This window comes from Phragmites australis, chromosome 6 (assembly GCF_958298935.1).
Source record: "Phragmites australis chromosome 6, lpPhrAust1.1, whole genome shotgun sequence".
Taxonomy (NCBI): Eukaryota; Viridiplantae; Streptophyta; class Magnoliopsida; order Poales; family Poaceae; genus Phragmites; species Phragmites australis.
This window is the reverse complement of record NC_084926.1, coordinates 13937687-13956947: the sequence shown is the minus strand read 5'-3', so window position 1 is coordinate 13956947 and position 19261 is coordinate 13937687. Positions and strand designations below refer to the sequence as shown.

The 19261-nt window shown below is 40.7% G+C and overlaps 2 protein-coding genes and 1 pseudogene across 4 annotated transcripts; 2 read left to right on the top strand and 1 right to left on the bottom strand.

Moving 5' to 3' along the window:
• Window positions 1-812: 812 nt before the first annotated feature.
• Window positions 813-1996, top strand: LOC133920480 (uncharacterized). The gene is made up of 3 exons (XM_062365097.1): window positions 813-973; window positions 1087-1286; window positions 1399-1996. The coding sequence occupies exons 1-3, from the start codon at window positions 878-880 to the stop codon at window positions 1784-1786; spliced, it is 684 nt and encodes a 227-aa protein (XP_062221081.1). The 5' UTR covers window positions 813-877; the 3' UTR covers window positions 1787-1996.
• Window positions 1997-6130: 4134 nt separating this feature from the next.
• On the bottom strand, window positions 6131-9176 carry LOC133922978 (sugar transporter ERD6-like 4; annotated as a pseudogene).
• Window positions 9177-10040: 864 nt separating this feature from the next.
• LOC133921803 (protein FAR1-RELATED SEQUENCE 6-like) lies at window positions 10041-15527 on the top strand. Of its 3 annotated transcripts, none has more exons than XM_062366837.1 (8): window positions 10041-10295; window positions 10443-10655; window positions 10740-12857; window positions 12969-13082; window positions 13158-13262; window positions 13457-13516; window positions 13602-13682; window positions 15214-15527. In XM_062366837.1, the coding sequence occupies exons 2-7, from the start codon at window positions 10521-10523 to the stop codon at window positions 13641-13643; spliced, it is 2574 nt and encodes an 857-aa protein (XP_062222821.1). In that variant the 5' UTR covers window positions 10041-10295; window positions 10443-10520; the 3' UTR covers window positions 13644-13682; window positions 15214-15527. The 3 variants fall into 3 exon arrangements, with proteins under 3 accessions (XP_062222821.1, XP_062222820.1, XP_062222819.1); XM_062366836.1 differs by having other exon boundaries at window positions 10412-10655; XM_062366835.1 differs by having other exon boundaries at window positions 10041-10655.
• Window positions 15528-19261: the final 3734 nt, after the last annotated feature.

Here is a 19261-nt window from a genome sequence, read left to right as displayed (position 1 = left end):
CTCTCTCTCTCTCTCTCTGCTTTATCATAGTACGTAGTGACGCTAATTCTCAATGTCAACGCTGCGGCTTCGATTGCTCCTACAACTGAACAACAGAACAAGGTAGCTTCTTGCCGGTACAACTAATAAAAATCGAAAAATAAATCAATAAAGAGAATCCAGTCACAGCTGATAGATCGATTCTTGCTGAGCGAGCACGGGATGGACACCCTGGACCTCGTCCGTGCTCCATATTTGTAGTATGCCTCCATGCCGTATTACTGTATTAGGATCGTCACGCTGCTAAGCAACCTCGATAAACTAAACCCACCGTGCACGAGTACTAGCCAATCCAACTCGCGTATTGCTAGTTCGGAAAACGACTTAATTACTGGCCTCCAGCTGTCTTTATACAAGTCTTGGAGAAGTACGTACGCCATGTTTGTACTGGTCAAAGGACATGGATTAAAATTTCGGCAAAATTTTGTAAATTTTGGAGGAGAACGAAATATCTAATTAATTTTTTTTACTGATATATGACTCATATAGCTGAGGATGAAAAATGATCAAAATTTTAATAATTTTTTTAAAATTTTGATCTTTTTATTAGTAAACGAAAAAATTATAAAACAAAATTGAAATTCCTAGTCAAGGTATCCATGGGATCCTCTGACAAATTGCTCAGTCAAGATTCACTAGATTTGGGGAAAAAAAGATGCATCACTGTGTCCTAAGCTCCGCGTGTCATCCTCAACTTGTGTCTGTTCTTTATTCCTTGTGATTATATATACTGCACACCAAGCTAGTGCTCTGCAACTATGCCTTTTTTTTTTTGCCTCTGAACTGTCCCCGAAAGAACACTCTTGGCTCTGAGAGAGATCAAACGGGAAGCGAAAGGATGAAGAAACGCGTGGTGTTGGTAAGCGCGGCGGCGGCCGTGCTCGGCCTCGCCGCGGCCATCTTGGGGTTCGTCGCGGAGGGCACCAAGTCCAATGCAAGTGTTCTCTGATCAGCCGTCAGTTCTTGAATTCTTGTACGCGTGGTTCAACGTACGGGCTAACTGTTTACTTTTCACCTGACACGATCGTGATCGGCCGCGCCCCGCAGGCCTTCGTGGGTATCGACGAGCTGCGCTGCGTGTACCGGCGCACGCCGGCGCTCGGCTGCGGTGTCGTGGCGGCGCTGTTCGCGCTGGCGGGGCTGTCCATCGTCACCGCGGCCAGCGGCTGCTTCGGCCGCTTCGGCGGCGACGCGCCCGCGCCCGGCCCCAGGCGCTCCACCGCCGTCAAGCTGTCCGCCGTCGCGTGGTACGTGCCTCCGCATAACGCGAAGTCGCAGCAGCTTCAGCGTCCGCCGCTGGATCCCTGCGCGTGTGCCGTGTCCTGTGCTGAGATTTGTGGGCTTGGATTGCTGCTTCAGGGTGCTGGTGGCGGTGGCGGTGGTGATGTTTCTGTTCGGCGCGTCGCGGAACGTGGGAGGTACGAGGGATCTCCCGGTGAGCGGGAGTGGACGGCGCTACAGCCGCACCTACTACTACGGCTGCACCGTACTCAAGAACGGCGTCTTCTCGACGGCGTCCATCGCGTCAGCCTTGGCCACCGGCTGCGCGATCGCCGCCTACGTCTACCTCCAGCCGTCGCACGAGACGGCGCCAGGGCAGGGCCAGTTCGTCGGGTCGCCGGGCGTCGCCATGGGGCAGCCGCAGTGGTCGCAGCCGTACCCTCCGGCCTACCCGCCCCCCGTGGCGTACCCTCCTCCATCCCCGTACGGCGGCTACGGCGCCAAGCAACCGGCAGTCACAGCTTGAGCTCGACGCCAGGACCAGCTTGTTTGCTTCTTCCGTGGGGTTGCGCTCTTGTGCCACGTGTCACTACTAGTTCACTAGTTTTGTTTCGGTTATGTGGTAATTCATTTGCGAATTGGTTTTGTATATTTTCATCTTTTCATCGTACTTATACATTACGAATTTGTAAGTGAAATTCGCCGCTGGAGATTCTATTATATACTTAAAAGTTAATGGCACGCGTCATACAATTGTTAAGAATTCTATGATCTATCAAAAAGTCGATGATATGAATGTTTACATTTGCTAAGGAAATAATGAAATTTAATAGAAAATCAGGGGAAGTTGTAAAACAACCTGCATTTAAATTAGTGGCACCTGGATTATGAAGAAAAGCATTCTGGATTCTTAAATTCAATAGATAGATAAATTATGCCTATCGATAAATTTAACTTTGACTATTGACTACGGAAGGAAATAAATAATAAATAAATACTACACAGACAACCATTTAGGCACAACTCTGCTATGTGTTTAAACCATCCGATTAATCTATGAGCTACTATCCAAGTGGTTTGAACCCCCGATCCAGAGTTTGAGTTATAAGAAAACAACGTATATAGTAGTGCTCAATGGGAATTAGTCCTAACTAGGCTAATACACGTGAATTTACTCATCGAGTTTCATGCTCCTGCTTGGCTATTTCTGTCTCCACACACACTAAATTTTACTCTTATACATCTCCAATTATATTTCATTCCCTTCCTATTGCGCTCTTCGTTCGTTGTCATTCTTTTTATTTTTTTCTTATTTTCAACAGTTTTCCTTTGAAGGAATTTGTGAAAGATAATGCGAGATAATCACATACTTAAGGGAATGATTTTAAGAATCTTTTCTCGATAGAAACCGTAAAGAGGAACCATTGAAACGTTGAAAAAAACGAAAAAAATTTCATAAAAAGATTCTGGACGCTGAAAGAAAATCGTTAAAGATGATTTTATATAATTCCTCGTATTCATTGTTCTCACCACGTTATTACATAACTATGCAATATACATGATCCCATCTTACTCTTAGGATTCGCAAAATCACAATTCAAACGCAAAACACATATCGCCCTCACAAAATCCCGAGCACCTACCATCTCTCACACACATATAATGTTTTTATTAGTGCTACCTTTCCACAATACTTTTGGAGCAAATTTATTCAATATATTGAACCTTTTTCATTTTTTTTGCGCTTATGTGAATGCTAAATAAACCAGAAATCCCACCTCTGACTTGTTGTCCTTCTCGTAATCTTTCTGTTTGCCATGTCATTCCGTTCCAAATATGCTGCCTAACTTTTATGGCTGTCGCTAACCTCCAAATACCTCACACCATTTTTTTTTAAATCAAATCCTACAGATAATTCAACTTGAAAAAACCCAAAATTATTTGCCTCCACAACTCAGTTTGCTTCAGATACATTCCATGCATTCAACCTGTATAAAATAACTGAAGTAGCTAATCTATACTCCTATAAAATACACGAATTATAATACATCTGATCGATCTTTACTGTCTACTCGAGTTGATCAAATGGTCACCGTGTATCGACGGTAAATCATTGACAATGATTCCGGGGTACGTTGGACAGTGGATGCGTGATCAGCGTTTCGGGTGCGCCTATAGAATGTCTAAGTATTTGTTGCTTAAGAACACCAGAGTTATCTAGGTTTAGACCCCCTGTAAGGTAATAGCTCTGTATCCTGTATATTTTTCCTCTCTTTTTTACAGAAGATATCCCCTTTATATTTTAGTGGGAGAAGTTTTATAAATGGGTCCAACAAAAAGACTCATGCTTGTCCTAGAGAAATGATATAAATAATCATTACAAGTCTACATTCGTTGTGCTTGGTCTGGGTCCCTGCGGCGCCCGTCCCGTTCATCGGTTGCACCTCTGTTTGTCATGCTCGAAGCGCTCAGCCTGCCCTATCCTATCGCAGGCTTCCCACTGCCTCTTGCGCCCCCTGTCACGTCTGTGCGTCCGTTCCGTAACAATTAATGTTTGCGGGGCGAGCTAAGGTAACTCTGCGCTGCCCCTGCAGCCTCAGCACGAGTGAATTGCCTGAGGAAGGAAAACAGCGTGAGTAGCGGTATTAAATGAGGTTTGACTAGACTAGATGAGTATCTGCCCCGCGACCAGTAAGAACTATTTGAACAGACGTGTCCACGGTCATGAACATGCAGAGCAATGACCTCACTTGGTTAGACTCAAGGTGTGAGTATCCTTGATGGATGAGTGTGTAGACTAAATGTTCATATGTTGAAGTTGTTGGCATAACATATTAGGAGTTGAGTAGTACTGTAGGTACACTAGATATATTGATGGGGATCACGGAGTGATGTATAACGACTCTTAGGACTGAAAACCCCATATATACCTTGTTACCTTGATTAAACTATTTCAAAGTTAACAGTAGAGAATATAACTGTATATCTATATAAACTGCTTCACGTTTAAAACTAAATTGTAAAGTCTTATCCTTGAGTTATCTTTTATGCATCTATCAACCCCTTGAAGTGGTATAGGACTTACTGATTACCTTTCATACTCATTCTTTATGTCATTCAGATGAGGAGATGAATGCTGATTTTGTGGGAGACGAAGGCACGAATGAAGAGTAGATTAAGCGGTCACGCTCGTACCCGAACTGATTGTGGCTTTGGGTTGTTTTCCATTGTGCTTTTGTTGGCCGGTTGGTAATGTTTTTAACGTACTGTATGATTTAAAGATCTTTTGTACTCATGTAACTTTAATTTCATTATATACTATGTATATCTACGATACCATAAATTTTGTACTATACGTATCGGGCTACTTGATATAGGGACTGATAGGATCTCACATTGATCATTCTCACAACATTGCTATGGACGATCAATTGTGAACGTTACGCTCCCTCCACCTCCTGTCTAGGTACTAGTTATCCTCTTTCTTGAAATTGCATGATCATGCTGTTAATTTCATATATAGAAATATCTATTTTTGTTATGTTATATTTTTTTACTTCTTCAGATTACTATATTCTGAATTGATTTTATGTGTTTTACACACGTGTGTAGTTGCTAGTTCTTCTAGAAACTAGTATAATGCCCGTACTAACGCTACGATGATATTTGATAATGCAAATAAAACAACCAAAAGACAATATATGTTTTGGTAATCAAGTACAGAATGAGATAGATTTAAGATTCATGCAAAAAAAGAACGATATAGAGTTATTATATTATTGAATACATAGTGACGTGCGTAAAATAAGATCGCAACTTTTGTATATTTTGAAACCATCTAAATCCCGACACGCTTAAGAAATTACTATATAACTTCAGGAATGTTATCTATATCCTTTGCGAGTAATCAGCTTTGTTCTCTTCTCTAGTTTTCTTAGTTGTGCAGTTCCTTATGAGTAGTTCTCTACTGTTAGTCTTGCTTGCACCTTAACTTTGTGCTATTGACATATGCAATTGCTCCTCTCCATGCACCTTAACATAAGTTAGTAATGTTCTGGGTTTTTCAAAAAAAAAAATCATTGAGAAATCATGGAGAACAATGAACATTTGTGTGGCAAACCTTGCATTGTGAAGCTGACACCAGCAGCATCAAACAGGGGCCTGATTTCCGTCTCGTAGATCTTCTTTGCGCATTTCTTGCCGCTGAAAGGTTTGACGAAGATGAACAATCTCTTCGGCCGGCCTATGATGGAGGTGACATGTTCATAACAAACTTGATTAGTTGGCGTTGATCTCTCATTACGTAGAGTAAACAGTTGGTAAAAAAGAGGCTAACACCGGAGGAGTAATTTCCTTCCAGTCTGAAGCAGCAATCAAGATCAAAGAATTGAAGAATCTGCACCAACTAAAATCAAAGGGACGGTCCCCTCCGAGCTGCCAGCTACACTTCGAGCAATTTAAAGAAGAACAATGCAAGAACTAAACAACAATGTAATAAGAAGGTTTTAGACAACATGGCTACTTAGGAATCAGGCCGCTTAAAAGTGTAAGCATGGATGCAGGATATTAACATCAAGTTTCAACACCATGATTGTCATGTGAGTTCATGTTTTACAATATTTTATATAAAAGAAATCCTATAGACAACTTAAGCAATGATCCTCCATTTGCTAGCAAGTAATAAAGTCCAACACTTTCCCAAGAAAGAACATTTGAAAAGGGGATTATTGAACAGATTCATAAAATAAATGAAAATTTAGAAAACCCGCTAATCCAACTCATATCAAGAAACAATAGCCATTTTACAATAAACAATGAAATGTCATCTTTCATGAAATCAGGAAAATGATAAGCCACATTACAAGGTGACTCATTTTATCATTTTTGTTAAACCTACAATGGCGCATAACGAATAAGATCAATTTATCCCAATTTCAGTGGTATGAGAATCTGTAGTCTGCTATGTTATTCCTATGTCTGAAAGAAATATTGTCACACAAACACTTATATAGGTTACCTATTTATCAAGCAAATACCTCTCCCACAGTTCCAATTAAATTTTCACGGTATCCAAAAGTCGTGTCCAAAACTTTATGCCCAATTACTAAGGGGAAAAATATAGAAAAGAGAAAGATGGCACAACTTACATGTAGCTTTGAAGATGCTACTTGCATAAAACAGCACAACGTTGATTCCAATTAGATTTTGCAGAATATGTAGACCAATTCTTAGCTGTCAAGTTGACACATAATCACAGTTACAAACTATATTTACTAATTTTGGTATTGAATAAGCCAACAAAGTTAAGGAAGTTACAATTAGGGGCATGCAATATTTCTGTTTAGCTCTTGAAAATGGATTGTAGTCATTTTAGTCATTGATGTCACTGCTCTTTGTATAATGGGGACCAAAGCTAAACATGATTGCATTGATTCTCGAAGAATGAGGTACAAAGTCATATATCTAGTGTTAAAGAAAATCTTAATAACTAAACTGAAAATAATTTGCACAGATTGTGGTCAGTCAGTTCAGAGGAATTAAACAAAGTTCTTGCCTTTATATCATTTATTTTTGTAGTGATGTCAATCTCAAATCCCCTCAGAACTTGGAGAGATGTCTCACAATTGTCCATCAAATTCATATTTGCTTGGAGATATACAAGGAAAAAAATGCCCATTAAAAATTTCAGTTTGGTGCAATACTTCATAGTTCGTATCCAACTTGTGCATGCATATACAAGCCATCTTGGAGATTCTGGAATGAAGAATAAGCCAGGTATCAACACTGTGCAGGAAAAGGCTCCTACAAGCATGGCATCACACACATTTGGGTAATAAATCATCTGGAGTCTAGGGACATACACAAGTCCTCACTTTTCCTATATGATCTGTAGTGATATCAGACAAAAGCATTGGCAGTTAACGATCTATAGTCATATCAGACAAAAGCATTTGCAGTTAACGATCTTGCAAACTGAAAGATCATAGGCTAAGTGTAAACTAACAACAACGACACAAAAAAAAGCAATACATCAATGTTTCATCGCATTACCTATCACTACAAGAAGCCTCCAAGAGACAAACATGCTGAGCAAATAGGCCACCAATATACCAAGGGTTACAGATAATTGTAGGATGGATAATAGCACAATGAGTCGAATATAAATAAACCAAGTATTAGTCTGATAGAAAGATAAGATACTTGTGAGGAAACACACCTGGTTCACAGAACCAAGAGCTCCTCTCATATTCCGAGGAGATATCTCTGCTATATATACTGGTATATAGTATAACATAATTCACAAATCAAGAGTTAGTCTTTCAACCAGTCCAACCCTCCAAGTTTCTTTAGGCGTAAACAAACTTTGCATTGCGATGGTCCACTTTGTCTCCAAAATTTTGAAATCTTAGGTTTTTTATTGTCTTTTCCAAACAGGCGAACAGCTTACAGCCGCAAAAAATATCCAGATTCTCAGATCATAAATCTTCTATGCACAAAATAAGCAGGCATGAAGTCTTCTCATACAAACCATATATGATATAATACCAACACCAAATCTTTCAAGTAATCGTCCCTTATACAGAAATGAGGAGTCATGTATAATAGACATTGACAACAATCAATCTTTTGTTGTCAGAAGCAACAATGGGTGAAAATAAACTTAGGAAATATGAGGTTTCCTACTTTTGCAAAGGAGATCGCAAGCCAACCAATGATGTTCGGTATTGCAGCAATCATCAATAATTGCAAATAGTTAGCATGCCAGTTAGAGTAAAATAGTACTAAAAATTTAGTGCAAATTAAATATAGAAATGTTGCCATACATTGAACAAAGGGCTGAAATTTAGTAGAAAACACTACCACACATTTTCTGCCACACCAACTGCTTGATTAATGATTACCATATAAATAGAAACATAACTAACAAAAACATCAGAAATAAGATCAAGTCCCAATTTAGCAAACTGTACCAGAAATTCCATAGCCCACAAGCATCAATTGACTGAGAGAAAATAATCAACTTTTAATTTCCAAACTCACCTACTGTTCATTTTCGAAGAAAAAACCCCACCTACTTTCTGTAATTGCATCGTATTTAATTTCTATCACCAAAAATGATGGGTTTTTTCGTTGGTTCATAAACGCATAGTACTCTTAAATCTCATCACACCATCCCCACCTTCTTTCTAAAAAAAGCTTTTAAAAGTAAATCTCTTGAAAAGAAATGTGATGTTGACCCTTCTTAACTGTCACGCAACATATAACGATATGATCATCCAATTAGAGAACCGGTAATAACTATAAAGGAAGAAAGGAGCAAATTTCTCACCCCTTTGCGGACAATGTACTCGGCCATCTGGCCGCTCGTGATCGCCCCAACCATGGCACCGACATTGGACAGTGATCCGAATGCTAAGAACTACAGCACGCGGTCAATATTTTCAGACAAGAATAAATGCGGAACCCAAGAAGAGGCAAACATAGAGGTCACTACAGCTGCGAGTTACCTTAGAGATGGAGAGATTGAGGTCTCGAATGACTGCGTCCTGCGTTAGGGAGGAGAAGCCGCTAGTGAAGCCAAATTGGATGGGGGCAAGGGCGACGATGAGAGTGCAGAGGAAGGTGGAGACATGTGACTCGCGCAGGACGACCATGGAGGAGGCCCCAGTGGCGACGCTGATCTACTGTGAGCTCATCTGGTACCAACTCCCCATGTTCATGGCCAGCAGCGGCTTCTGCAACCCGTCGTCGCTTCCACTGCCGCTCTTGTCACCCTCGCTACCGTCGCTTCCCCTGTTGCTTCTACTACTCACTACGGTGAGGACGGAGAGGGCCACGAGGTGACGGCATGGAGCCGAGGTCAAAGGCACAGAGGATGCGCTTGGCCCGTGGATCAGGCGCTGGAGCGGCGACATCGGTGTGGGAGCGGGGAGGAGGCAGTGGTAGAGGATTAGGGGCTTGGCGTGGAGGAAGTGGAGACTGCTGTAGCGGCGGCAGCTGGGTGGTGGAGGAGGTGAGGAGGCGTGAGGGGAATGGGCTGGCTGGAGGGGGGGGCGTTGCCCTTGCCCACCGGTTCAGGTGTTTTGCACGGCACGATTTCTTTTGGGTGGGCATGAGAGCGGGGAGGAGGAGGTCGGGAGGATGGGGATGGGGTCACTGGCGAGGCGGAAAACGAAGTCTGTGGTGCTATCCTACTTGCTCTCGAACTTGTTAGAGAGGTCTAGCTCGTGCGGCGACTCGAAGGTGGTGAATCGGGACGGTGACAGACTAGGGCAGCGGAGAGGGCGGACCGGTGGGCGGCGGAGGAGGTGGAGGCAGTGCGATGGGAGGTTAGAGATGGTGTTGTGGGGGAGGGGGGACATGAGGAATTGGGGTGCTAGTTTTGATGGTAACGAGAGCGATAACAGGAGCAAAACACGGACGCGGGAAATCCAGGAGCGGAACGAAGCGAAAGGAACCCGTGAGTGTTGGTGAATCAAACACTTTTGGCTATCGAATTTGATGAAGTCATGCGAGAAGAGATTTGAGTTTTTTATTTTGAGAAAGTAGTATTTCTACATGCATAATTTAGGATGGATAGAGAAATGATCATCTATATAGAGATATGAGATTATGTGAAAGTAGAAAAAGGTTAAACTATCCATTATATAGAGGTATAGATTCAGTGAATTTGGGTAGCGTAAAAAGACTCGAAGGATTTTTTTTTTTTATAACAAAAACCTCAACTGCGTCCAAGGGTACAACTGGGAATCTGTAAACTTGAGGGGCATGAGGCTTGAAGGTTTCCTCTCCTGCTCTCTCTCTCTCTCTCTCTCTCTCTCTCTCTTACCTACTGCCGCCACGACGAGGTTGTGCCTCATCGTCGGCGACCTCACGTCGGCGGTCAGAGGACACTGCAAAGCCAGGCCTCATTCCACCGAAGCCTTCTGCCATCGAGAGGCGCTGCTCTGCTCCTCTTCCCCTCCGTCCTTCCAAGTTCCAATTGGACTGGCGTTGGGTGGATCCATCCCAACTCGCATCGATTTGTTCTGTTGGTAAATAAACCCTAGTTTGCTTGGATGGATTGTTCCAGCTGTTGGTTTTGTTCTGGGGTTTCTCTTCTTTTCAGATTCGTTGCTGCGTGTCCCCGTGCTAATCCAATCCGATTCAGTTCATGGTCTGATTAGGTTCTTCTCCTTCAGCGCGCAAGATCAGTCTCCCTAAGGTGCGGGTGCAGTTTTTTTAAAATTTTTTGGGGGGTTCAGTTCAGCTGAACCCCCATGTCCCACGTTGTGCCCGCCCCCGTGTTAGTGGAGTTGCGGAGGGAGGCGCCAATCGTGGATGTGGCGGCTCATGTGGATGGGAAGGGCACAGGGCTACCTGCCAATGGCACATTGCTGAAAACTGTGCCTCAGGTTAGAAATGTTTAGGTTAGTTTAAATGTTTAATTTTGGTGTTGGCCGCTAAGGAATTTTATAATGCTTCGTTTTGTATGTTAGGATTTGGGAGGGAGTTCTGCCAAGGAGTTGCCACTGCACGAGGGCAAGGAGGTGATCCTCGTGGATGATAATGATAGCGGACAGGAAGATGATGGGAAGGCTAAGGCGGATGAGAACGCGCCCCACGTTGGGCTGAGATTCAAAAATTATGATGATGCGCTAAAATACTACAAGCAATATGCTGAGGATTCTGGGTTTTCAGCGATTATTCTGAAGTCGTCTTATTTAAAGTCAGGGGTGTGCCGAAGGTTGGTGCTTGGATGTAGCCGAGCTGGGAGAGGGAGAGCAAATGCATGCTATCTGTCTAGAGAGTCAACCAAGATAAACTGCCCAGCGAGAATTTCGTTGAAGTTAAGGCAAGATAGATGGCTTCATATTGATGACGCTAAGCTCGAGCACAATCATCCACTCAACCAATCCTCTGTGTCACTCCCGAACTGTTACAAGAAGTTGACAGATGCCAATAATGGGGAACCAGCTTCACGATCGAAGGGTCGCAGGAACGTTGCAGTTGAAAAAGAGCAAGGGAACTTTACTGAGATAGGAAGGCTTAAATTTGGGGAAGGAGATGACGAGTATATCCAGAAGTTTTTTCGGAGCATGCAGAATAAGAACCCTTACTTCTTCTACTTAGTAGATTTGGATAAACAAGGGCGTCTGAGGAACTTGTTCTGGAGTGATGCTCGGTCACGGGCAGCACATGAGTACTTTGGCGGTGATGTTGTTTACTTTGACACCTCATACTTGACTGAAAAATATGATTTACCACTTGTTTTCTTCACTGGGATGAATAATCATGGTCAGCCTGTTTTGTTTGGTACTGGTTTACTTTCAGATCTAAGTCCTGACAGTTATACTTGGTTATTTAGAGCATTCTTGGCATGTATGAAGGGTTGCCACCCACATGCAATCATCACTGAGCATTACAATGCTATTCTAGATGCGGTTGGAGAAGTTTTCCCTCAAGTTAGACACCGCCTTTGCCTGTATCGTATTGTGAAAGATGTAGTAGAGAACTTGAAAGAGCATGCAGAATTTAAAACAATCAAGAAATTACTGAAGAAAGTAACATATGGGTCTTTAAAAATCCCAGAGTTTGAAGCAGATTGGAAGAAGATTATCGAGGAACATGGACTTGGAGAAAATGAGTGCCTCAGTTCCCTATATGAGCATCGCCAACTCTGGGCACCTGCCTATCTCAAAGACAAGTTCTGGGCAGGGATGTCAATTTCACAGCGTGGGGAGTCTATTTCTTCGTACTATGATGGGTTTGTGTACCCAAAAACTTCTTTGAAGCAATTTTTCAGTAAATATGAGATGATATTGGAGAACAAATACAAGAAGGAGTTGCAAGCAGATGAAGAATCCTCCCATAGGACTCCATTGACTGTAACAAAGTTTTACATGGAAGAGCAGCTGGCCAAAGCCTACACAATAAACATGTTCAGAAAGTTTCAGGATGAGTTGAAAGCAACAATGTATTGTGATGGTATGCCAACTAAAGTTGATGGCCGAATTGTTACCTTTGAACTGAAAGAATGCTCGTACATGAAAGATGGAAAGGACACAGAGAGCAGGACCTATGAAGTTTATTTTTGTAAAGAAGACTCCATTCTTGATTGTGAATGTGGTTTCGTTCAGTTCACTGGCATCCTATGTAGACATGCACTGTCTGTGTTGAAGTTACAGGAGACGTTTGAGATCCCATTAAAATATGTTCTTGATCGCTGGAAAAGGGACTATAAGAAATTGCATACTAGGGCAAAGAAACTTAATGAAATGCCCCTTGGTGGCGTAATTGAGCGTTCCGATTATTTGTTCAAACGATGTCGTCAGCTGCTCAATCTAGGGTTTGTATCTGAGAGTAGGTACCTTGTTGCTTTGAAGTTACTGAGAGAAGCAGAAAGGTCTCTTCTGGATGATGGACTATCTGCTAGAGACAGGCAGCCGACACTTCTTCCATTTGATGCGCCGGAACATTGTCAAGGCCTTTTTAATCCTCAATTTTCAGAGGGTGTAAAGAATTCTCAGTCAGCCAATGCAAAGTGTTGTGGTCGGCCACCGAAGAAAGTGACTGAATCTAATGCTGATACCGTAACACAGCCAAATAAAGAACAGGTTAGTCTTATTTCCCTTTTTTGTTGAGTCAGGAGCATCTGACCCTACACTTCAGTTTTTGTTATATGAAAATGTTTTTTGTTGTTGATTCATGTATATTCTGTTGAGCAGGATTTCCTACGGTCATCATTTGTCACGGATGATACTAATATGATCCAAGGGACGCCCTCTGCCTCCCATCTTGAAGGTCCTCACATGGGAGTGCAAGGAGGCATTGATTTGATGGTACACATTATTTTTTGCTGCTGCTGCTATTAATACTTGCATATATTTGAAAAATCTTGCTGCGAATTTACACAGGAAGGAATACCAAATCTTTCATTTGGTAATCATTTTGGAATGGATATTAATCACCAACATCAAGTACCCAACCACCCAAGGATGCAGCTGAACAATTTCATGCAGGTTTCTGTCATACATTGGCCAAATCTTGATAATGCCATATAATATTCTTTTCTTGCAACTATTGCTTCCTATATATTATTACAAATGAGCTCACAATTATAAAAAATCTGTTGATTTTTTGTAATCACTGTTCTACTCCATGTGTGTCTTTGCTGTATACAATTATTAACGCCTTCTCGTTTATAACATTTCAGGTGCAGGTAGATCCCCATGGGTTTGGAAATCAGTGGGTTTATCAGCACTCAATGTTGCAGGTAGGTCTTAGTCAATCTTGGTTCTTGATTTTTAAGTTTGTCTGCAGTTATCTGTAAGAAAATGACTCATATGACCATATTGCAGGATAATCCACTGCTAAGAACTCCTACGCGAAGAGCAGGGTAGTGCATATTCTTTGCTCTAGTTATGTCATTAGAATTTTAGGTAAGGCATCAGCTTATCATTATCCATTGTATTTCATAGTCTGGATATATTTTCTTTTAATGTAATTATGATCATTTTGTGACACCATTATTTTTTCTTCATCCACCAACATTCAATACTTGTTCTTTTCCTAATTTAGGAACTTCTTCTTCACCGCCCCCCCCCCCCCCCCAAAGAAATTAAGCCCATGCATATTTTCTGTGAGAAATGTTATTGCTTATTTACTTGATATATATGCTTGTTACCGTACATAGATTTTGGAGTAAAGTGCACGGTGCACCCTAAACTTGCACGGGTATGTCCCTTGGGCTTGTATAAAGTGTGTCAATAGGGCCCAAATGTTTGCTTAACTGGTATTGACATAACACCTTGGTTCCAATGATCATTATGTAAAATCAATGGAAACCTGGTGTATTTCAATGTAAAGATATGATACTATGTCTTAAGGCAAGTTTTTCTTTCATCTCTTTGATATTATCCAGCAAAAGTATAGCTATACTTATACTATCAAAATGTCATGCAATTGATAGTTGATAATTTAAGTTGGGTCTGGACTTGACACACTTTTACTAGTATAGGGACCTAAATCTACACTTCTCTGTTAAGGGACTCTTGTGATACCCCTGTACAGAGCATGCTGGCCCTTTCTAGGGCATGAACTTTTTTTTCCTACTCCTCCTGCCTCCTTTAATTGAATGGCAGAACTCCTGCCGTTTCGTTCAAAAGAAAGTTACATCAAATTTATTTTGCATTACTATGTAAAAAGTACTCGGTCCTTTAGTTCACCATGGGTAGGGGCTAGGGAGGCGAGTGACTTGGGTCACACATTCGTATGACGGATGTGAAGAGGGAAGAGAGATCCATATAGTTTGTACTTTTTTTCAGGCATAGAAGGTTATTTTCAAATCGATAGATACAGTTTTATCATATGATTGCTTTACAGTTTTGTATTACCCTACGACCTACAGTATATGCTGGTGTCAGTTGTTGTACCATCTTTTGCTAGTTATGGTAACAGAAGGTCATACATCTGGAGAAAAAAAAATTCTACAGCAAAACTCAGTATTGAAGTAGGAAAAAACCTGAGATCAGCAATCTCTACAGATGAGGTCATGTACTGCATGGTTTTGATTTTTGAACCTGATCGCTGTTAGTATCATACTGTTCCTTTTTCACCGAAGACTTCAATTATTATGCAAACTCTAATCATATGTTGCACATTCGTTCATCTAGGGTTCTGCATGGAATACCTTGTTTCGATCAATGTATAGTGTGCCCATGGTTGAAAATTATAATTCCCAATATGTATCAGATTCTCATAGGCAACTCATGTTGTAAACTGTTTCCAAAAGCAGGAAAGCTATTGTTTACTTTCTAAGAAAATATTTACAATTATATGAAGCATGCAATTATTCCCTGTAAAGAATTATATATCACAAACGTTTCATATCATTGTAGCTATGCATTAGCAATACTATCAGTACATCTCAGCTGTCCATTTGCCATGATAGTTCTGCTGTGTAAATTTCAGGTACCATGACTTCTCTGGCGCCTGTAATGACTGCCTGAAGTACTAACCCGAAGATACTGAGGCTATAGCACTCCACACATCAAGTTTGGCAACTGTGCAGAGTATCCAAGGGAAATTTTGCGTCAAAAAAACATTTTTGACACCTGATACTGGTAGCTGCTGTCGATAGGCATATATTTTTGCCTTTAAGCTGTACATAATCGTTAGTCGCGTCACAGGTTACAGGGTTGAGTGCTGCTGCAAAGTTTAGTGATCAGAATGTTTCTGGATATATAAATCGTTGCAACTTGCAAGTGTTCTTTTGTTTCCCTTCCGATCGTCTTTTGGAAAATTGAAACATTTCAGTAGCATCCGTGGCAGCGCCTGTCAGAAATCGTCAAAAATTTAAGCTTGGCACGTCAAGGGTTAATCTCCACAGATGTGCACCGGATTTGATAATGTGGACAGAAGACGTATTATTAATTGGGTGCTTATATTTGTTAGTTTCGACTTAAAATTAAGCGCGTTCAACGAGATCAAAAGCAACTTATATCGAGATTCGTTGCACCTTCAAATGGAGATAAAACACTCGAAGCTCGTCTTTTAGTTTGAGACGTAACACTTGCGACTCGATGACCGATACAATTTAAACCATAATATTTCTTTTCCTAACATTTCAATCAGGTGGGCTATGGCCATTTTGGGCCCCCGTTGGAACAAAGACAAAAATTAAAGGAATTTCGAAGCATTTAAATCTTATGTAAAAGCCTTAGAACAAAGGATTAGGCTCCTACAGATTCTCCGGAATTTCTATGGGCTAGTTTATATCATAGGAATTTTAGAGGAATTCTAACGTGAAGGTTCGACCTCATGGAAAGTTTCACATGTCAACCTGATAAGAGTTTGTGGAGGGCCACACCTTTTATGAAGGTAAGTACTCCCTCCGTACAAGGTGTATTTTGGTATGAAAATATCTTCAAAAGTGGATTTTGACCTTTGATTTTTCTTACAATATAGTGTCAATGCTACCAAATCAATATCATATTAAAAACACTTTGAAATATGAATCTATTTATACAACTTTTATGCAATGGCAATGTAGAGGAAATTGCCTTCCACCTCTTCTTTGGGTGTCCTTTTGCCTCTGATTGTTGGACTTTCATCAGGGTTCAGTGGATCAGAACCTTCAGTGCTTCTTGATGATGCAGAAACCAGCGAAGGATTTCCAAGGGCCATCTTTCATGGAAGTCTTCGTCATTGCTACCTGGAGCATCCGGAAACAAAGAAGTGGCATTATCTTCAGAAACATCACTCCTTCCCTCCAAGGATGGAAAGATAGCTTTGTGAAAGAAGGGTACCTTCAATCTCATAGGATGAATGAACAGTTGATACCTCTGGTTTCTTGGCTCTCTTCACTTGTATAGCTCCCCTCTCTCTCTACTTCTGTTTGTTTTGTATAGACCTTCCTTTTACTCTTTTTATATATAATAAAAGTATACCACAGTAGGGGTTTCCCTTACTATTTCCTTCTAAAAAAAACTTTTGTACATTAAACATGTATATAATTAGACTAATTGTTGGTCAAAACTCAACAAGTTTGATTTTTTTAAAACAAAATACCCCTTATAAAAGTGGACGGAGGGAAATTAATAGTCGTCGACATTCGTCTAAATTCGAGTCACGTCTTTGGACCGTTAGATTGTGATCCAACACTAGAAATATGGTGTGGCCTTGCCATGCCCGATGGCCCGGCCCAATGTTTTGTGACAATGTTGTTGAATTAGTAAGAAAAAAGATTGATGTTCTGGGTTAAGACCATATAGATGATCGTTTGAAAGATCATCTGCGTCAATCGGCATCGAGGAAGGTGAGAGTCGAGCAGGAGTATTGCTGCTGAGCGACGGCTAAGGCAGTGGGCCAGTGGCATCTCTCCTGCTTGCTCCAGCACTCTTGTTCCTCATTCATGTGTTTTGCTAACTCTGCTCATTCCCTCCCCCTAGATTTGGACCGCTGCCGTTGTATCTTAGCATAACTAAATTCCAAAGAACAAGTATATGCATGTGTTACCTACCGGTCATCAGTCTACAACTTGAGTTGATCCAGAAAAAATTAAAATGGAAAGAGAAGCCCACAACATGAGTTGCAACCGATCAGAATCTCTCTTAGCATCCTTTTCCATAGTGAGCTGTCTCCTTTTATGTTGAAGAATTTTCAAAATGTTAGCTCTTTAATTGGGCATAGTTATATAACGATAATTTCAATGCATCTTTACAATTTTGTCAGAAAAAATCCTCATCAAGAAGACCATTGTATTTAGGTTTTCAAAAACTTTATGTAAAATATCAGGAACCTTGTCACCAGTTAATATATTTTAGAGAGGGCAAGCACAATTTACCACAGTCAGTTCAAGACCAAGCTGAGAACAGATCAGAGAGTCAATTCAAGACCAAGCTGATAACAGATCAGAGAGGATGGGTTAACGAATTCTCAGTCACCATATCAGCTTCCACACTTGTGATAATTCTAACACCCAAATTTAGAGGAACTGTTAGAACATGGCCACCAAATCTATCCCATTCGTCAACAATAGTAACCGGAAGATCCTGTTACTGCATATTGGGCACAGTAACAATGACAGGTAACTGTTGTTAACACTCACAACGCTTGAAGCAAGTAAACAAAAAAAAAAAAGACCATGTTTCAGATAACTAACATACTTAGTTAATCAACCATTTATTTGAAGAGAAGAGAGACATAACCTCAGTGTCATTAGTTTGAATGAGGATTAAGAAGATAATTTTAGCAAAGACTTAATGTGGAATGAATCAGAATGCCACAGCAAAAGGGCAGATGTAAATAACTAACCCTCAGTTTTTTCCCTAGCACAGCTGGGGAAAAAAGAGAAATGAACTGTTCTGTTGACTTTAGGTTTATATAACCAAAACATATTTGAAGTTTTCTGTTCCCTAATTAATTGAGAATATTATTGGTGATGCAAAATAGTATTTGCTTGTGAAGCCAAAATTGAGCTGCAAGAGAGAAACAAATGTTTTTTTTTACCTCAGTTCAGATGAGGTTCATTGTGTTAAATGGTGACATGGCATCACTAATTTACTATGTACAACACCTCTAGCACCATTTGCTAGTAGCTGCCTTTTAAGAATTGATCCATTCACATCCAGTTACTGATGCAGCAAGGAAAGCTGCCTATCATCACAGAGCATGTTGCTGAAAACAATAAGCTGGTGACCCTTAATAACTAATGTGAATGAACAAAGAAACCTTTTTCTACATTAGATACCAGTAAATGATACTGATTCAGATATGCTTACCTTCCAAGTGTCTTCAAAATAATACCATAATCACATTGATAGAAAACAATGGCTGAAGAATCACCTGAATTTTGTCATTTTGGTTGCCCCAAATAACCGCTTGCTTTCCATATCCTTGATACTCAGCTAGTGCAGCATCATATGTCCCTCCTTATTAAATCATTAATATGTGAAGACTGAGTAGGCTCAGGTCAATGTGAAGAGAACCAGATGTACTCAAATGTAACGTAAAATGTCAATTGGAACTATTGGCTTTTCTTCCTCATTATGGACCTAACTCGGCAATTGTAATCCTACAACTAAAATGCATTCTGTCACTAATTAGAGTATCAAATCACAATAGGAAAGGATATGCAGAAGATGCTTAATCTTTGCATCAGCCAATAAAAAGAAACACTCATTGATGTATTGATGAGCACTGCATTGTTTAAGTCCCACATTGCCTGCACTACCTTAGTCTTCTTATGTTACCAACAAACCTATATGCAAATAATCTACTATAAATTATTGCTGAAGAACCCACTCTACATCACTACGTTTCTATCAATGAATCCAATATTCTCCTAGTTTTTCTTTGATCATATTTAAGTCTACTTTATATTATACTCAGCAAGCATGTTGCTCCGCTATGTGAATAAACGATACAGGAAGGTCGCATGTTGCTACTTGTAGCAACTGATCTCTCCTTCCTTTGTTAATTAGACTTGCAAGGTTTACCTCATGAACATACGTGACTG

Bases quoted from the DNA above. Each gene is read 5' to 3' on its own strand.
- LOC133920480 (XM_062365097.1), top strand. From the start codon at position 878: ATGAAGAAACGCGTGGTGTTGGTAAGCGCGGCGGCGGCCGTGCTCGGC. The intron at 974-1,086 runs GCAAGTGTTCTC...CGCGCCCCGCAG, and splicing joins CGGAGGGCACCAAGTCCAAT to GCCTTCGTGGGTATCGACGA. The intron at 1,287-1,398 runs GTACGTGCCTCC...TTGCTGCTTCAG, and splicing joins AAGCTGTCCGCCGTCGCGTG to GGTGCTGGTGGCGGTGGCGG.
- LOC133921803 (XM_062366837.1), top strand. From the start codon at position 10,521: ATGTCCCACGTTGTGCCCGCCCCCGTGTTAGTGGAGTTGCGGAGGGAG. The intron at 13,083-13,157 runs GTACACATTATT...GAATTTACACAG, and splicing joins AAGGAGGCATTGATTTGATG to GAAGGAATACCAAATCTTTC. The intron at 13,263-13,456 runs GTTTCTGTCATA...ATAACATTTCAG, and splicing joins AGCTGAACAATTTCATGCAG to GTGCAGGTAGATCCCCATGG.